This window comes from Callospermophilus lateralis, chromosome 2, assembly GCF_048772815.1.
Source record: "Callospermophilus lateralis isolate mCalLat2 chromosome 2, mCalLat2.hap1, whole genome shotgun sequence".
In the NCBI taxonomy this organism is placed as follows: Eukaryota; Metazoa; Chordata; class Mammalia; order Rodentia; family Sciuridae; genus Callospermophilus; species Callospermophilus lateralis.
Genome location: NC_135306.1, coordinates 11,684,538 through 11,701,605, shown reverse-complemented (window position 1 = coordinate 11,701,605; position 17,068 = coordinate 11,684,538). Strand labels below are relative to the sequence as shown.

Below are 17,068 nucleotides of genomic sequence, written 5' to 3'. Positions count from 1 at the left end.
ACTCATTATTCCACCTCTAAATTTTCTTGCATTGCCTCACACATGAGCTTTTGGGAGATACTTCATACCTAAACCATAACGATTTATGATAGATAAATATTAGTTCCTCTTTTCTTCCTCCAATTCCATAGCTAAAAAGGAGAATTACATAAAATAAGAGGAAGAGAATCAATCTGCATACTACCCTTTCAACTCCTTCTCTCCTTAACTCTTTCTCAAAAAAGATACCAGTAGCAGAGAACCAGTCAAGAGGGGACAGTCACCAACCCCTTCATCCCTAGGTCCATGCTCCTCCAACGTAGGCCTCAGAATTGCCTGGAGGGCTTGTCATACAGTTTGCCAGGACACTCAGTATTCCTGATTCAGTAGGTCTGTGAAGCCACTGAATTTGCATTTCTCATTACCCCCCCACACCCACCCCATGATGCCAATTTCACTAGAGGACCATATATGACAACCACTGTCACATAACAGCTCCACAAACAGGTGACTATTCTCATTATAAACATGAGGAATCTGAGCCTCAGGAAGGCTGTGTTCCTCACCAGAAACTACAAAATGAACAAGTGACAGAATCAGAATTCAAACTCAGATCTGCCTGACTCCAAATTCCATGCCAGTTCCACTACATCTGAGTCAGAGATGTGATATTTTAGGATTCCCCCATCTCATGTCTGTTCCCTTTATTTTAGAATTTCTATTCCTGAAAGGCAGTCATTGTTGTATGTGTGTTTATTTTCATTTCCAGAAAGAACAGAAGATGGACTATAAAAGCTGTTCTGAAATGTTGCTGTCCATTTGCTCAGTGATCCCTCTTCAAGACTTCTACAAGAATGGCCCAAAACATGGCCCAAAACACAAAGATGATAAGTGCTTTAGCAAAACACTGAGAATTGAAATATCCAGTATAAAAAAACTGGTTAAATAAATTATGGGACATCCAAATGATGGAAATGATGAAGCCATTAAAAATTATTTATTTAGAATTTTTATAACATGTCAAAGTATTTATTTTATATAATATTAAGGCAGAGCACAGAACTAAATTCAAGAAGCTTTCAATGTTATGAAAAATACTGAAAAAAAAAGACTAGAAGGAAAAAAACTAGAACACTAGTAACAGTTGTCTCTGCTTCTGATCATTTTCTGAACCTTCCTCACTTTCTACAATGAACTTCCCTAGTCAGAAAAACCACATTCTTTTTGTTGATTAAATGCTTTGAAGACTTTTCTATAGTTAGTCAATTCCTGAATCACGAGGAAAACCAAAACTGTGAATTTTAAAGCTAATATTTAATTCCAGATTACATCTTCCCTGATGCCAGGATATACATTTTCAGTAGGAAACAACTTGAATAACAATCATTTTTTAAATTTTACTTTCACTTGTTCTTTTTTTTTAACAACTATTATTATAAATAAACACAAAGACCAGAAAGATAAACCTGTAAAAATAATAACACAGATTAATTTGGTTAACAGAATTATATGGCTTTTTAAATCTCCTTTGCTTAACAACTCTTATCACATGTTCTACTAAATATCTACTACTTTCATAATAATTTTTAAAAAGTGTTTGCTTTTTTTTGGGGGGGGGCTGCGGGGGTATCAGGGATTGAACTCAGGAGCACTCAACCATTGAGCCACATCCCCAACTTTATTTTCTATTTTATTTAGAGACAGGGTCTCACTGAGTTGCTTAGCACCTCACTTTTGCTGAGGCTGGCATTGAACTCACAATCCTCTTGCCTCAAGCAAATTACAGCACATCTATACAATATCACAGCCATTAAAAAAAGAAAGTTAAAATGTTATAGCATTTAATAATACGAAAAAAGTCTGATATATTATTAGTTGATCATACTATAAAACAGTATGTTCAGAATGATCCCAATAATTCAAAAACAAATCAATGAAATGTGTAGGTATACACAGAAAATGCTTTAGTAAGAAATATTTATATCAGAACATTAATAGTGCTTCACTCTAGATGATAGAATTAAAAATTATTCTAATTTTTAGATTTTTTTCTGCATTTTGGTCAATTTTCCTCTATTAAATATGAATTATTTTTCAATATTCAAAAAGGCCAGTTTATTAAAAAAAATCTAGAGTAAATAAAAAGTTACCTTGTTAAATAACAGAGACACAGAAACAAGAAAAAGCACCTCACTGAAAGTTCTCCAGCTCCACCCAGCTCCAGTGTTTGTAAAGAAGATGCTTGTCTTCCAGCGTGAGGACAGCATTCAGCATAAATCCTTTCTCCTGTTCTAGATTTCAGAGTGCTGAGCAGGGCACTGACTCTAGCAGTAGAGGCCACCCCTCCTGACAGGGCAAGCACACATCCTCTTGAACCTGTGTGGGCTGTTTGGGTTTTTGGTTGTTTATTGTGTTTCTATAGTACAAAACAAAGCCCTGGGAGTAGAACCCAGGGCTTTGCACCACTAGGCAAGTGCTCTACCACTAAGCTATATCCCCAGGCTCATCTGGAACCTTTATATAAGACCATGGTAGAGCAGAGCATCTGGGGGAATCTAATTACAAGTAATTATAATTGCAATCATTTGATTAAGGAAATATACTGTTTACATTGCAAATAACATACTAACTAGAGAATTCTACTCTCAGACCTGGCAGGACCTCCAAGGTCAACAGGAGACAATTTCCAGGACAGTCTTTAGAATGCTATGTAAATAGTGACTGGAAACAATAACAGAGATGTCATGCTAGAGAATCTTAAGTAAACAGTTCAAAGCCTAGCTTCCTGTTTATGCAATTTAAAGTCACTTTATTGCTAGCCACAAAGTAATTCAGCATTCTGACCTAATCTAAGAATTTCTTGACTTTCTACAATAACTAAAAGGACTACAAAGAACAGCTGAAAAGTCAGAAGACACAGAAGGAACAAAAATAAACACAGACATGTATCTTCCAGCCCAAACAATGAGAAATCTATGCAACTAGACCATCCGTTCAATCTATTTCCAGATCGCTGTCTTCACTGTGACAGGTGGCAGAGTTATGCACAGATGTCAGCACCAAGACTTCCTTTTCGGGGAGTAATCCAAATTCCTGTAGAAAAGCTTCAAGGTCCACAGCAAAGAAATCTTCCCCCAGCTGGTCAGTGATGCGCACAAAATTGCCAATCAATTCACCCCCCTTGTAGATCAGCAGGGCAGGAAGGGCATTCCGGGTAAACCGACTGCTGGCCCCGATGACCGAGCTCTTCACCCGACAAAATTTGACAGCTGGGTACTCCCCAGCCAGGCAGATCATGCAGCCATTCATGGCTTCAGTCCCTGGAATGCCATCCTCATAAATATGGACCATAATGAGGGTGCTTTTCTGTTCTTTATCAATCATGTCTAAAAACCCTTCTCCACTAGGGATTTCAAAAACCTGTTTGAACTGGGGCCCCTTGTGGAGCTGCTGCCGCATCTCTTCCATCCTCTGTTTCCGGTACTGCTGCAGAAATTCTTCATCATCTTGGTCCTCATTCATCATGGCAAACTCCTTCAGAGTCATCTGTAAGAGACCAGCAGGTAAGCAGACACAAGTGAACACTTTTGATAAATCTTGATATGCACCTTGTACTTAAGATACATGCAGCATCACACTGAGCACTTTATGTGCATTATGTCTTAATAAGTTGTTCTATTTTAGGAGGGTTTGGGATTGTTTGGGGTTTTTTTGGTTTTTTGTTTTGTTTTGTTTTGTTTTGTTTTGTTTCAGAAAAGGAAGTCTTACTATGTCGCCCAGGCCAGCCCGAAATGCCTGAACTCAAGCAATCCTCCCACCTTGGTCTCCCAACAAGCTGGGCCTACTTGTGTGAACGCTACCATGCCTGATTCTCAATGAATTCTTACAATAATCCCATTGGGAAAGGGATTTTATAATTCTCATTTTACAAATGAGGTTTCAAGACTTATGTTAGCTGCACAATGCACACAAGTAGTATGTGTAAGACCAGGACTCAAACTAGATTTTCAACCTGGTTTATATTACACCATACTGCCTCTCAACCCAAGCAGGCAGCATCAGATAGTACTACTTCACTGAGCTATTTTCATTTTGTCAGTCTTGACAGTGGATTGCTGTATTCACTGTTTTGTTTTCATAAAAAAAAAACCAGGACATTATGTAACTTCAAAAGAACACTTATAATCCCTGCCCTGCACAAAATACATCTACACACAACAAACACCCACACATTCACATACACTCTAAAATTTTTCTTCTTATTATCAGTCACATGCTAGATTAGTTTTGCTCTTAAAACAGAAGCCATGGGTGTACCAATTAAGATATAACCTACTCAGTCTCTTAACTAATGTTAATAATAAATTCTAAGTATCTCTTCATGTTTCTAAATAGTTTTATAAAATTATATATGTGTCATATTTTGCTTAACCACTCCCCTATTTCTGGCATTTAGGCAGTTTCTAGTTCTATTCAACTGTAGGTAATTCAGCAGGACAAAGATAGCCTCTCACTAGCTTGATTCTTGTGGTCATGTGATTATGGCTTCGTTCTGGTCCTTCAGCCCAGGATAAGAAAGCAGCCAAGCAAAGCAGGCACACTGCCCAACGGCCAGCTTACATCACAAAGGCATCTTCCTTCTCCTGCCGGGGTGCAGCAAGACGCCGCCTGTAACAAACCTTCACTAAGCCTAATCGTGTACAGAGTGGGGAATAGGGCCCACTCTAGGTCAGAACAGACATCATTACTGGGTCATACTTATTTACCAATTTTCTTCCCATCACAGAGCTCTCCACTCTATCTCAGCCAGCTATTTCTAACAGACCTATTTTGGTCTTTGTGACTTTCATGCACTGAAATCATCCTTCTGGTCAAGGTGAATGACTCCTGACTTAATGCTCCCTGATCCTGGCTTGTGCTTTGGCTTTGGGCCACACCTAACTGATCTTGGGCACTCTTAGACTTTCTTCCATGTATGTGAGTAACAGAGGCCCTTTAATACTGAGAAGGTATTAGGAAATGTTAGGGACCTTGTTCCAAATATCTTCCAGAGGGCCTATCTGCTTCTACTCTAATGCCTCCTCAGAATAAATCCTCATGATAGGCTTCAGATGAAACACAGAAACATCACAGAAAGAACAAGAAAATTTGAATTAGAATCTTAGTTCCTACGATAGAAAACTAACATTAAATGAGCACTTATCAGTGGGCCAGTCACTACAATGGGCATTTTATCCACACAGTTCTGGGGTGGGCGTGACCTCAATAAAATAATCAAAAACCAAACTCAGAAAGGAAGAAATTTATTTCCCCACAATCACTAATGGCAGAGCTGAGAGTCAAACCCCAGGTGTGCCTGAGTTATGACATGGCTCTATACTTTCCCCTGTACTGCATAGCTTCTCAGAGGCAAAACCAACATCCTCTATCTCCCAAATCACCAAGCCCAGTTCTAGTGGCCAGGGCAGCTTCTGAGAAAACCTTAAGGCTGCTGATTACCTTCCCACTGATCTTTTCCTGGAGGTCCTTCTGTTTCTGTTGCTCCTCTTCTTCATCCAAATGGGACCTGCAGGTCATAGACAGCTTCTTGATCAGCCTTTCCATCTCCCGGCACTGCTCCTCTCTCTGCTCAGTTTCCAATTGCTTGTAGCGGCGCCAGTCATTGATCACACCTTTTGGACCTGAGTGACATGAACATGATTGTGACCAAAAATAATGAGCAAAGAATTATGGAGCAGATCACATGTGCAGGTGGGAGCTCACATCTGTCTAAAGCTTGCACAACTAACCCAGAACCTCCATGTACTATGACTAGGTATAGCGACATAGCAGTACCCATACAAGGTGCAATCTAACCTTCATTGCTTTCCTAAATATGCATCCTAAACACCCTCTTTCTCTTTCTCCGATATCATCAAAATATTTCAGTCTTTTTTCAGCATTTATAAATCTTTTATGCAACTTCATATTCACTCCACCAAATGCCTTTGAAGAACTCCCATTTGTGATTAAAATATTTCACATCTTAACTCTCTAGTGATTCTGATCAGATTAAAATTGACCATGTTCAGGACTTGGGACAGGTCAGGAAGGAAACTGCTTTTCATATCATATAACATAAAGGTAGCCTTAGTTAAACTCAATACTTTCCTAAAAACCAGGCCTTACTTTGAAAATTGTATAATCATGTTATGGTAAATCATCATTTATTCATTAATTACATATGCATGAACATGTGGGATGGCAGCAAGTGTGGGTCTGAGCAATATCCAACTTATAACTTAAGTTGAACCATTAGTCAGTCCTGTCTGTGGGACCTACTACTGCCCACCTTTCATGTTTGTGAAAATGAGGCACAAGGAAGTTAAAGCAGGAATTGTAGCTCTAGTCTAGCTTCCAGAGTCTTCAGTGTTAACAAGGAATTCTCAACAAACAAAACCTTCTACCATTTTTAGAGTTTAATTGCCATGTCTATGACCAGGAACTTGATAAGCACATAGCATTTTCAACTGAAATAGCACATAGCCCATGATAGGGCTACCTTCTTACCAACTCTTCAGGAGATCCTTGGAAACATTTTGCTATGAACAAAAATTGTTAACAGTACCCTGTTATTATTATAAAAGTTTTTAAAATTTAACTATAAGGGTTGGAGATAAAACTCAGTAAAGTGCTTGTCTCACATGCATAAGGCCCTGGGTTTAATCCCCAGCAACACACACACACACACACACACACACACAAAAAAAAAAAAAAAAAATTGAACTATAAAACTTAGAGTTATTTAAAATGCTTCCATCCCAAATCATTATTGAAATGCTATAAAAACTAAAATTCTCACAGCTATATTTTATAAATCTAGAGAAATTTAAATTTTCTGGATAAATTTAACTGGAGAAAATCTATTGTTATATGAACATGATAATACTTATTCCTTTATCTCCTGACACAAATAATGCATGTGATTAAAACAGCATGATAGAGTATTTTTCTTTAAAACATTTTTCTTGGCTCAAGGAAAAAGGGCAAATTATTGAAATGACATATGGGATGTCTTTGTTTAAAAGATATCAATTTCTGACCACTAAAGGAAAGAAAGGGCAGGAAGATGATGCCCAGAGAAGTTCTGGGACTCACAGAGCAGAGATGCCAGGGGCTGGAAGGTGCATGAAACCTTTAATTCTAACCCAAGTGTCTCTTACTTTTTATTTGTGCTCACTTCACTTTACAATATTCACTATCAACAGAGAACTCAAAGATAAGAGCAATCCCCACATAAGGCACTATGCTTATATGTAAGTAGTATCCCTGAGATTTCACATCTCCACTCCCTAGATCCCACATGTTTGCTCTCCATGACCTTTAGCTGTGACCAGAAGGAGCTGCTGGGTGTGGAGGCTGCATGGTATGTGGTGAAGCACTCAGCTGCTGCGGGGCCCACCCTGCCCACTGGCTCAGCTTTCGCTTCCTGCACATGAGATTATGTAGATGAAGCCATAGAACACTCTGGAATCTCCAATGCCTTGCCCAAAGTGTCTTCAACAGCTGCAACACATCCTCCCCACATACTTCAGGGAGGGGTCTGAAGACCAGGAAAAGGATTCCTTCAGCTCAAAGTGAACCAATTCCACACTGGCTCAAGGGGAGCATCTCTGCCTATATTCTGTCAAGGGGAGCAAGTCCATGTCTACCTTGGCTTAAGGCAAGTAAGTCCCCGTCTACCCTGGCTCAAGGTGAACAAGTATATACAGTGAGCAGTAGAGAGAGGTACAGTGGCCTAGGCCTAGGAGAGGATAGAGGATGGCCAGTGGGCTCCAGCCTTTGCCCTGAAGCCAATCTCTAAAACAACCACACACACACACACACACACACACACACACACCAAAAATATATATTTTTTAATCTTTGAAACATCAATTTTATTATACAATCTGTGAAAAAAAAAGGAATTCAGAATAAATTTCTCCCAAAGCATAAGAGAAAAGACAAAGAGCAGAGAAGGGGAAAGTGTCCTAGGGAAAAGTCTCTATGATGTGTTTTGCAGGTGGCGGGGCAGAATAGACTCCTGGTGGATACAGATAAACTTCGGCCTGGAATCTGTGCAAGAAGCCTGAGCCAGTAGGCACACCTCACTCCCACACCATGATGTCAAATCCAAGAGCTCAGGGTCCTCTGGCTGTCATTCAGTTCTATCTGTCTTGGCTGGGCATTTCCATTGGAGCCACTCTTTTCCTGAACACTAGCAACCAAAGCAAGGTATGCAGCATAGTTGTTGAATGAATTTGGCAATCCTCCTCCTCAGCCTCTTCCAGCCCTTGCTACTGTCCTGGGATTGCCCTGTGGAGGTGCCTTGGAAGGATGAGCTGCTGGGCACAGGGTCCTGCTGGGAGGCTAGGCTGGAAGGAGGTGTGTCCACATGGAGGATGCAGAGCTGAATGGCAGGCACACTGGCACTTCCAGGACCCTTGTGTGGGGACTGCTTGGTCTCCTCAGGCTGCTGCTGCTCACAGGGCAAGGGAAGGCTCACTGTAACATTTCTCAAGGCAGACTCTAGGAGGATCCGTAGGGCCTGCCCCTGGATTCTCTGGCACTGTAGCATGAGGTACACAGCCATCTTGATGTCAAATCTTCAACTTGCCACAGACACTCAGGTATTACAGGGGTGGAAACCCATGTCGATCATGATTTTTGTAATTACGGGATCTGGGAGTTTGGGAAGTATCTCACTATAAGGACTAAGTGAAGCAGCTTCCTCACCCTGGCTCAACCATGGCTGCCCCATTACCTCTCTAGGGTGGGCTTCTGCATGGGGTCCACTGTCAGGATTTCATTGATGAGGCTCTGTGTTCCCTTGGAAATACACAGGGGGGATGTTATACGTTCCCTGTATGATCAGCTTCTTTATATGCTTATTGCTGCTTGCCTCAAATGGGCATTTCCCTGTGAGCATAACAGAGAATGACACCCAGGATCCAGATGTCTGGTGGGCAGGGGGTAGTGCTTGTATTCCTTCTCATGGATGACTTCAGGGACAACATATAGGACAGTGTCCCAGAACCTATTCAGCTTCTTCCCAGCTGTGAATCTGGTGCTCAGGCCAAAGCCAATGAGTTTGGTGTTGCCGCTGGCATCCATCACCACATTCTCTGGCTTCAGGTCAAGATGCACATTACCCTTGTCCTGGCAGTACTGCATGGCATGGATGATCTGCCTAAATAGTCTGCAAGCCTCCACCTCCTGCATGCCATCAGCTTTGGGGATGAGGTCCCATAGCTGTCCCCCATCTGCATGCTCCATGATAAGGTAGATATATTCCATGGTCTCAATGCCCTGGAAGAACTGGATTATGTTTCAGTGGTTCAAGGCCACCATCAGATCCAGTTCAGGTAGGAAGGGGAAGTTCGAGACTACTTTTGCCAGGACCTTCACCACAACCTCTGTCCCAGTGAAGAGATGGCAGGCAAGTTTCACCTGGGCAAAGCCCCCTTCTCCAATGTCCTGCAGTACCATATAATGGTCCATCCATGGAGCTGGCTCCTAACAGGAGCCCCACCCCTGCAGCACTACACTGCTCTAACTACTCTCACTGCTCATTCCTAAACTGGAACAAGGATGCAAGCTAAAAAAAATAAATAAATAAGAACCAAAAATAAAATAAAGCCCAAATCAAAAAACCAATATCCAAAGACCACAGCCACAAGCCACTAACCACCACCAAACGTGCTAAATATCTCAGAGTCCGACAGGTCACCACCAAGAGCTTTCTGTACTTACAGACAAAAAACAAAACAAAACAAACAAAACAGCTGCAGCCACCCTCTTATATACCTGCTGTCTGAAATTTCCTCACAATGGCTCCTTGTGAGGTCAGAGTAAGAAATGACCCAGTTACACTTGGGCATAACCCCCAGAGGTCTTCTCACTTTTGGATCTCCAGGACCTTTTCCACTTTCAAAATAATAAGAAAGGACTCTGGAAAATTATTTACTTTAGTGGGTTATGGAGACTAATATGTACTTGTTCAGAAATTAAAATCTGTAGATTACTTCAGTGGTCTCTTCATTTTGAGTCTTAAAATCTGTAATAACTTTGTGGCTTTGAAAGACCTCATCATATCCACACTCAAGCTCTCTGATCCTTTGCTGCCCTGAACTGAGCAGCTTTCCCCCACTGGGCCTTTCCCCCATGATGGACTTGGGCAGAGCAATGGACTCAGCCATCTGACTGAGACTTCTGGAACTGTGGGCCCCAGAGAAGTTTTTCCTTCTCCAAGTTGTTCTTGTTGGGTGTTTTGATCACAAAGACAACAGAGCTAATCAAATCACAGCCATACATCATTGTACCCAGATGTATGGCGTGCACACACACACTCACACAGGAGAGTAGTGCTAGGAGCTAAACCAAGTCTTTGCATAGGCTGGAGAAGCTCTCTTCATGTGCACGTCCCATCCCTGGGGTGGGAGCTTCCTGGCCTAACCAGCTGTCAACAATGTCACATTAATGTTGAACTGTCAACAGGAATTTTGGAGGGATATACACATTCAAACCACAGAATGAAATAAACTACAGCCCAGGGAGTTGGTTCCAACTAGATATGCCCTGTGCAACCCAAAGGACATTAGATAGAAACTCAGATCTTGATGAAGAAAGAAAAATCCCTGGTAAAGCAAATTTATGACAATTAAAAAAGCTAGCGCTACTGTTGTTTTCTATAAGAAGTAAAGAATAATGTATCGAAACACCTCGATTTTATTCTACAGTAAAAAAATACCTTTTATAACACTGTAACATCAGTAACTGAAGGGGAAGGGCTGGAGAGTTATAGCAGCCACACCTGCACACTACTGAAGTCATGTTGCTATAGATTTATATCACAGTGGCATGTCTTTCTCATGTTAAATAGGACCTCCCCCCATGGGAACCACAAAGAAATTCTAGTAGAGCACACCCAAAATGAGAGGTAAGGGAATCAAAATGTTTCAATACAATCATCAACTAAATAGGAGGGAAGATAATCATATAACAAAGCAAGTCACATTGAATCAAAGCTTGTGCTGCTCTCCTCATAAAGGACACAAGCCATTGAAGCTGGAGTTGTGGCTCAGTGATACAGAGCTTGCCTGGCACGTGTGAAACACTGGGTTCAATCCTCAGCACTACATAAAATTCATAAATACATTCAAACATAAATAAATGCATTTAAAAAAAAAAAAAAAAGGACACAAGCCATGCTGAATCAAGGCCCTCCAGCTGTCCTTATATAGACACAAGCCACACTGAACCAAGGGCCCAGCCCTGATCTCCTTATAAGGACAGAAACCACACTGAACCAAGGGCCATGATAAACATCAAACTCTGGCACATGTCAAAACTTCCAGGCTATAAGCATTTCTCCAAGCCTATGAACTTTCTGAAGTGAGAACAGGGACTGGATCTTTAATTTTCGATGCCCAGTGCCTGGTATAAAACTTAACACCTAGGAGTTTTTCACTTAATTTTGGTTAATTGTTTCTTTTTGGCTGACTGGGTGGGTGGGTAGATAGATGGACAAATAGACGATGGGCAGATCAATGAGTAGGTGGTAGTATGGATGGATGGCAGGAAGGAAGGAGGAATGGTTAGATGAATGGTTATGATACCAGTCTTGAAAATCAGGATGGGGTCCTTGATCCCCTGGTGTTGAAGATTAAACACCCACAAAATACCGAGGCAAGAGCAAAAGGTAAATTTTATTTAAGAAACAGAACTGGGAGGGGGTGGTGGGGGGAGACTCCTACAGAGAGGAGGGGACCCAGAGCTGGTGCCCAAGGGAGTGGATATGTCTTGCTCCTTTATAGATTTTAAGTTCCTTTCTTCTCATGCCTACATGACCACAAGGCAGGAAAAGAGCAGCCCAGGGGCTGATGGCTTGTGTTGGAAAGTGCAATCCTTCCCCTCCCCCAGAGGTGTGAGCAACAGGTTGATGGGGAAGTGCTATCTGCTTATTTTTTTCTTTGATAATCAGCTATCTGCCCTTTGCCCCTGACTCAATCAATTGGCAGGCTGGTTAGATGAATGGATGAGAGGATGTAAAGTGTCTAGAGCAGTGCTTGATACATATAATAAATTGCAACTGTACATTTCTGTTGTCTTACAGAATATAAAAACCTTATTTTCATATACTGAAACATCTGTGTCTAAAATTTCCACTCATTTAACCTATTTTAATACTGTTTTTCTCATGATATAAAAAATATACACATTGTATCATGTTGTGCAGAGAACCCAACTACAAATGCATTCTGCATAAAACCTGCTACCTTATGTTACACTGCTAAGCATTAGTCTTTTAAAAAAACAAACAATTATTTGTCATGAACTGAAATAAACAGATAGGCTTTTTCCTCAAGGACATTAACTTTTCCACTACAGGAGTGGGAAGGGCTTCCACTATCATCAAAATCTATTTTGGATACAACTGCTAAATAACAAACTGCTTCAAAGCTTAGTAGTAAAAAAAATATCAAATAAATTATGGTGACAGGTTCTATTGGGTCAGAAATTAGGAGAGAGTACAGGGGAAATGGCTTACTTCTGCTTCATGTTCTCTAGTATCTCATCTAAAAAGACTCAAAATATGAAGAGGACTTGCCAGCTGGGACTAGAATCATTAGGAGTCTCATTCACATGTCTGTCAACTGGGCTGAAATGTCTTCACACTAAGCTCAGCTGGTCTGTCAATCAGAGTGCATAGATGAGTCCTCTCTATGCATCTGTGCTTCCCTCAAACATGGTATCTCAGGATAGGTAAACATATAACTTGGTAGCTTGTGGTTCCAGTGCAAGGGTTCCAGTAGACAAAATAGAAACCTCATTGCCTGTTATGACCCAGGCTTGGTGGTCACATAGTATCACCTCCAGCACATTTTATTATCTGAAGTAGTTACCAGTCTATCCAGGTTTCCAGGCAGGAGACATAAACCTCACACCTTAATGGGAGGCATATGAAAGAGTTTTACAGCCATTTTTAAAATTCCTCACTCCTGTTAGAAACTGAAACCCAGAACCCTTATGGAAGGCAATTTTATCTTAATTCCTTTCATCACCCTTTAGGACTTTTTTTTTTTTTTTTTTTTTTTTTGACAGATATCATTTACTATTTGTGAGAAACCAGATCTCTAACCTCCCCAGCATACCTGAAAGTGCTGGCAACATGGTGGCAAAAAAAAAAAAACAAAACTCTACCTCCTTTCCTGAATGCAGTGTTTATCATGTATCATACCAGTGAGAGAGAAGAACCCTTGGCACTGGCTGGATCAGTTGCAGGGAACCTTCCTAATATTCTGAACACTGACAGAACCCATGATTTGTTCAGGGCAAAGCAGTTGGGCACAGAATAACAGGCCACAGTGGGCAAGCTTGCACAAAGCAGAGACCTACACCAAACTTTCACCTACCCCACAGCACTCCTTCTCTTTTTGTTCTTGTTTTTTTCTTTTTTTTTTTTTTTTTTGTACTAGAGATTGAACCCAGGGGAGCTCTACCACTGAGCCACATCTCCAGCCCTTTTTATTTTTTATTTTGAGACAAGGTCTCACTAGGTTGCTTAGGGCCTTGCTAAGCTGCTGAGGCTGGCTTTGAACCTGCAATCCTCTTTCCTCAGCCTCCCAAGCTGCTGGGATTACAGGCATGCACCACTGTGCCTGGCACAGCACTCCTTCTCCTTAGGATCATGTCCACTGACCTTAAAGCTTCTTACGGAGTGCATCAGTGCCACAGGGCAGAATGGTCTACACACAAAGAGGTGTGCCACAGCACAATTCGTAATAAAGGGCCAAGATAATGCCCAACATTAGAAAACAAGTTAAAGAAATTATGAAATAAAGTAACACTGTTCAGGGAAAATAAAGTAACACTCAGAAAGATGAGGGAGTCTATTCCCTGCAATGAAAGATTCTCCAAATATATTAGTTTACATAAAAATGACAAGCCTGGTATAGTAATACTGCCTACAGGCCCAGCTACTCAGGAAGCTGAGGCAGAAGGACTACTTGAGTCCAGGAGTTCATGGACAGCCTGGGCAACAAAGCAAGATTCCATCTCTAGGGGAAAAAAAATGCCTATTTTTCATCTACCAGGATGGCAAAAATCAAAAATTTGATAACCCAGGAAGAAAAATATATGAAGAAACATTGTACTGCCAGTTAAATTATAAATTAGTGCCACCTCAACTAACAGAAATTCAACAATATTAAATTAAAAGTGGAGTTGGAGACAGCTCAGTGGTAGTACTTGCCTAACATTCAAGAGGCCCTGGGTTCGAGGACCAGTACAATCAAAAAGAAAGAAAGAAAAGTAAGAAAAGAAAGAAAGAAAGAGAGATAGAGAAAGAGAGAAAGAAAGAAAGAAAATATGCCATTTCTAGGAGTTTATACTACAAATATACTCACATCTATGATTTATTCCTATCAAACTATTAATGTGACAAATAGGGTTCAAACCCAGGCCAATCTGTTCATTGTCATGTTGCTCTGCACTGTGTAGTAAAAAGACTACAAGCACACACAATGAATGCCAACACTGGTTATCGATAGAAATGGGATAGTTAGAGAGATCAGGAGAATTCTAAGTGATACATACTTAACAGACATTTTAAAATCTGTTCCCAGAGCTCAAGACTTTCCAGTACCTGTATTAACTGAGATGCCTTCACCTGCCAGCTCAGCCTCCACAGGCATGGAACTGCTGGCTGGGGCACCCCTGCCTCTGTCCTTGTCTTCATGGTCACTGTCCTCATCCTCACTGCTGCTGTAGTAGTACTGCAGTTTCTCCCCCAGCAACTTGTCATCCAGGGTTGTCATGATGTCTGGAAGAAGGCAACATATCAGGTTTTTTGTGGGCTTAAGCATGAAGTCATGAATCTGAAGAATAGGGGACCCACTTGGGCTAAGATCCTATAGGAACCTAAAAATTATTTTTTTTCCTAAATAGAATCTCAACAAATCCCTACCATGACAGTGATAGAATTTATTATGTTCTTTTGTAGAAGGTAAAACTGAGGTTCAGATAAGGGAAGTTACTTTCCCAAGCTTTCCTGAATGTGGAGGAGTGGTAACAGGCCCCAGGTATGCCTGACTCCTGTAGCCTGAGGGATGAGTTACTGTCTTCTGAATATTGTACTAGTATCTATTGTTCTAAAGTAGAAACTATGTTTACATTACTGACTTGTGATTTTATATATGCTTAGTTTCAGTTTGCCTACCAAGTAATTAGTAATTGAAAACTTCAGTAAGAATCCTCAGGAAATACTTCAAAAGGGATCATAAAAAGTGTGATGCTGGGGACTGAGGTTGTGGCTTAGTGGCAGAGTGCTTGCCTAGGAGTGTGAGGCACTGGGTTCCATCCTCAGCGCCACATGAAAATTAATTAAATAAAGATATCGTGTCCATTTACAAATATAAATATATATATGTATTTTTTTAAAGTATGTTGAATCTAAGTCAAGCTGTCTCACTGCAAACTTGGATGGTCTCCAAAGCCCTACTAATTCTGACTAGTTAAAACTAGTGTCGATGCCAAGATTTTAATAAAAACCAAGTATTTAAAGGACCACAAAGCCAGTGTTCTGCATCACAAGCAGCCAAAGGCATTTTTGGGGAAAGTGCAGTTTAGCCCCTTTACAGGCTTGTTTGAGGATCCAACAGGAATAGTTAAAAAAGGAAAAACAAAAACGAAAACAAGAAAACGCCTAACCCTTTAGTATGTCTTCCTCAAAACACCCCGACATTATGCTGTCTTCATGAAGACTTCTCACAGGGCCTGTTACACTTCATTACAAAATGACTCTCCCACAGGCTGAGAGAGCTCTGGAAAGAAGAAACATCCAACAACTAATCCCGATCTCCAACACCCAGCAAAACGCCCCAAAGGATGATGAATCACTGAATCCCGCGACCCCGACAGTCAGACCGGGAGTATGGTGCAAAGGAAGCAAGGCTAATTAAGAGAAAGTGCAGGTTCTAGGGAGGAGCAGAACCAAACTTAAGGGAAGTGGGCAAGCCAGGAATGGGACAAAAAACCGCGTGAGGGTAGAGAGCGACCTAAAGGAGCGGCGCCCGCTCACAGCACAGACCCAGGAGGGTACAGAGGGGAGGCGGGACCGTGTAAGGGAGGAGGCGAGGGGCGGACCAATGAGACGTGGCGAGGGCGGCGTCAATGGGAAGGCCGGGGTGAGAAGGTGGGGCCAGCAGAGGGGAGCGCAGAAAAGGCGGGGCTGCTGAAAAGAGCGCAAGGGGGCGGAGCCGGTTGAGGGGTGAGAGAAGGAGGCGGGGTCCCCGGAAAGGCGGTAGATGGGTGCGCCGAGCCTTGGGAGATCCTGGAGAAGGCCGAGGGGAGGTTGGGGTCGGAGAGAGGTGGAGCAGGGAAGTGGCGGGGTCCGTGGGAGACTCGAAGACAAGGCAGTTTTATGGAGGCTCGCAAACCACCGTTCCACCCATATTCCACGCCCATCGCTTCCTCCCGGCTGACCCCAGTGCATTTACCCGGACTAGCTCAGTCTGGATCCCTTTGGGCTAGCAGCTCCGGGCACCAGAAAGAACGGAGCGCTGACTTAGAGGAAGAGAAGTGGGTCGGCGCCCAGAGCACCCAAGAGAAAAGCTGCCGGAGTCCTGACTGCGCGGACCAATGAGGCGGCCCTCCTGCGTCATGGCGGACGCCGCGGCCCAATTAGAAGAAGCTTCTCCCGGCAGCTGAGGGAGAAACTACAGATCCTAGTTTAGGACAAATTACCTGGACAACTGTAATACGCTTGTTTGTCTTGTTTATGTTTTGCTCTGAACATACGCGCGCACACACACACACACACACACACACACACACACACACACCAACTGAATATATACTCCCAGCTTTGAACGAGGAAAAAATATTTTCTTCCCTCAAAAGTTCCATAGCCATTCCAAAAAAATTTTTTAAACAGCTTCATTACATCTATTGAGCGGTAAATTGAGACAGAGACATTAAATGAAGCCATTAAGTCAGAAATTAGAATAAAACTAAAAAAAAAAAAAAAAAAAAGCAAGGCCTATGACACGTAAACGTAACATGAAAT

General features: G+C 41.8%; 1 protein-coding gene across 1 annotated transcript; it reads right to left on the bottom strand.

Moving 5' to 3' along the window:
* Positions 1–1,008: 1,008 nt before the first annotated feature.
* Positions 1,009–16,650, bottom strand: Pdcl (phosducin like). Its single transcript, XM_076843119.2, has 4 exons — positions 16,500–16,650; positions 14,648–14,824; positions 5,479–5,660; positions 1,009–3,525 (listed from the first exon to the last, which is right to left on the bottom strand). The coding sequence occupies exons 2-4, from the start codon at positions 14,817–14,819 to the stop codon at positions 2,974–2,976; spliced, it is 906 nt and encodes a 301-aa protein (XP_076699234.1). The 5' UTR covers positions 14,820–14,824; positions 16,500–16,650; the 3' UTR covers positions 1,009–2,973.
* Between the last annotated feature and the right edge of the window lie 418 nt (positions 16,651–17,068).

Excerpts from the sequence above, each read along its gene's own strand:
- Pdcl (XM_076843119.2), bottom strand. The coding sequence starts at position 14,819 with ATGACAACCCTGGATGACAAGTTGCTGGGGGAGAAACTGCAGTACTAC. Across the intron at positions 5,661-14,647 it reads AGGCATCTCAGTTAATACAG|GTCCAAAAGGTGTGATCAAT; the intron begins GTACTGGAAAGT and ends CATGTCACTCAG. Across the intron at positions 3,526-5,478 it reads AGGAAAAGATCAGTGGGAAG|ATGACTCTGAAGGAGTTTGC; the intron begins GTAATCAGCAGC and ends GGTCTCTTACAG.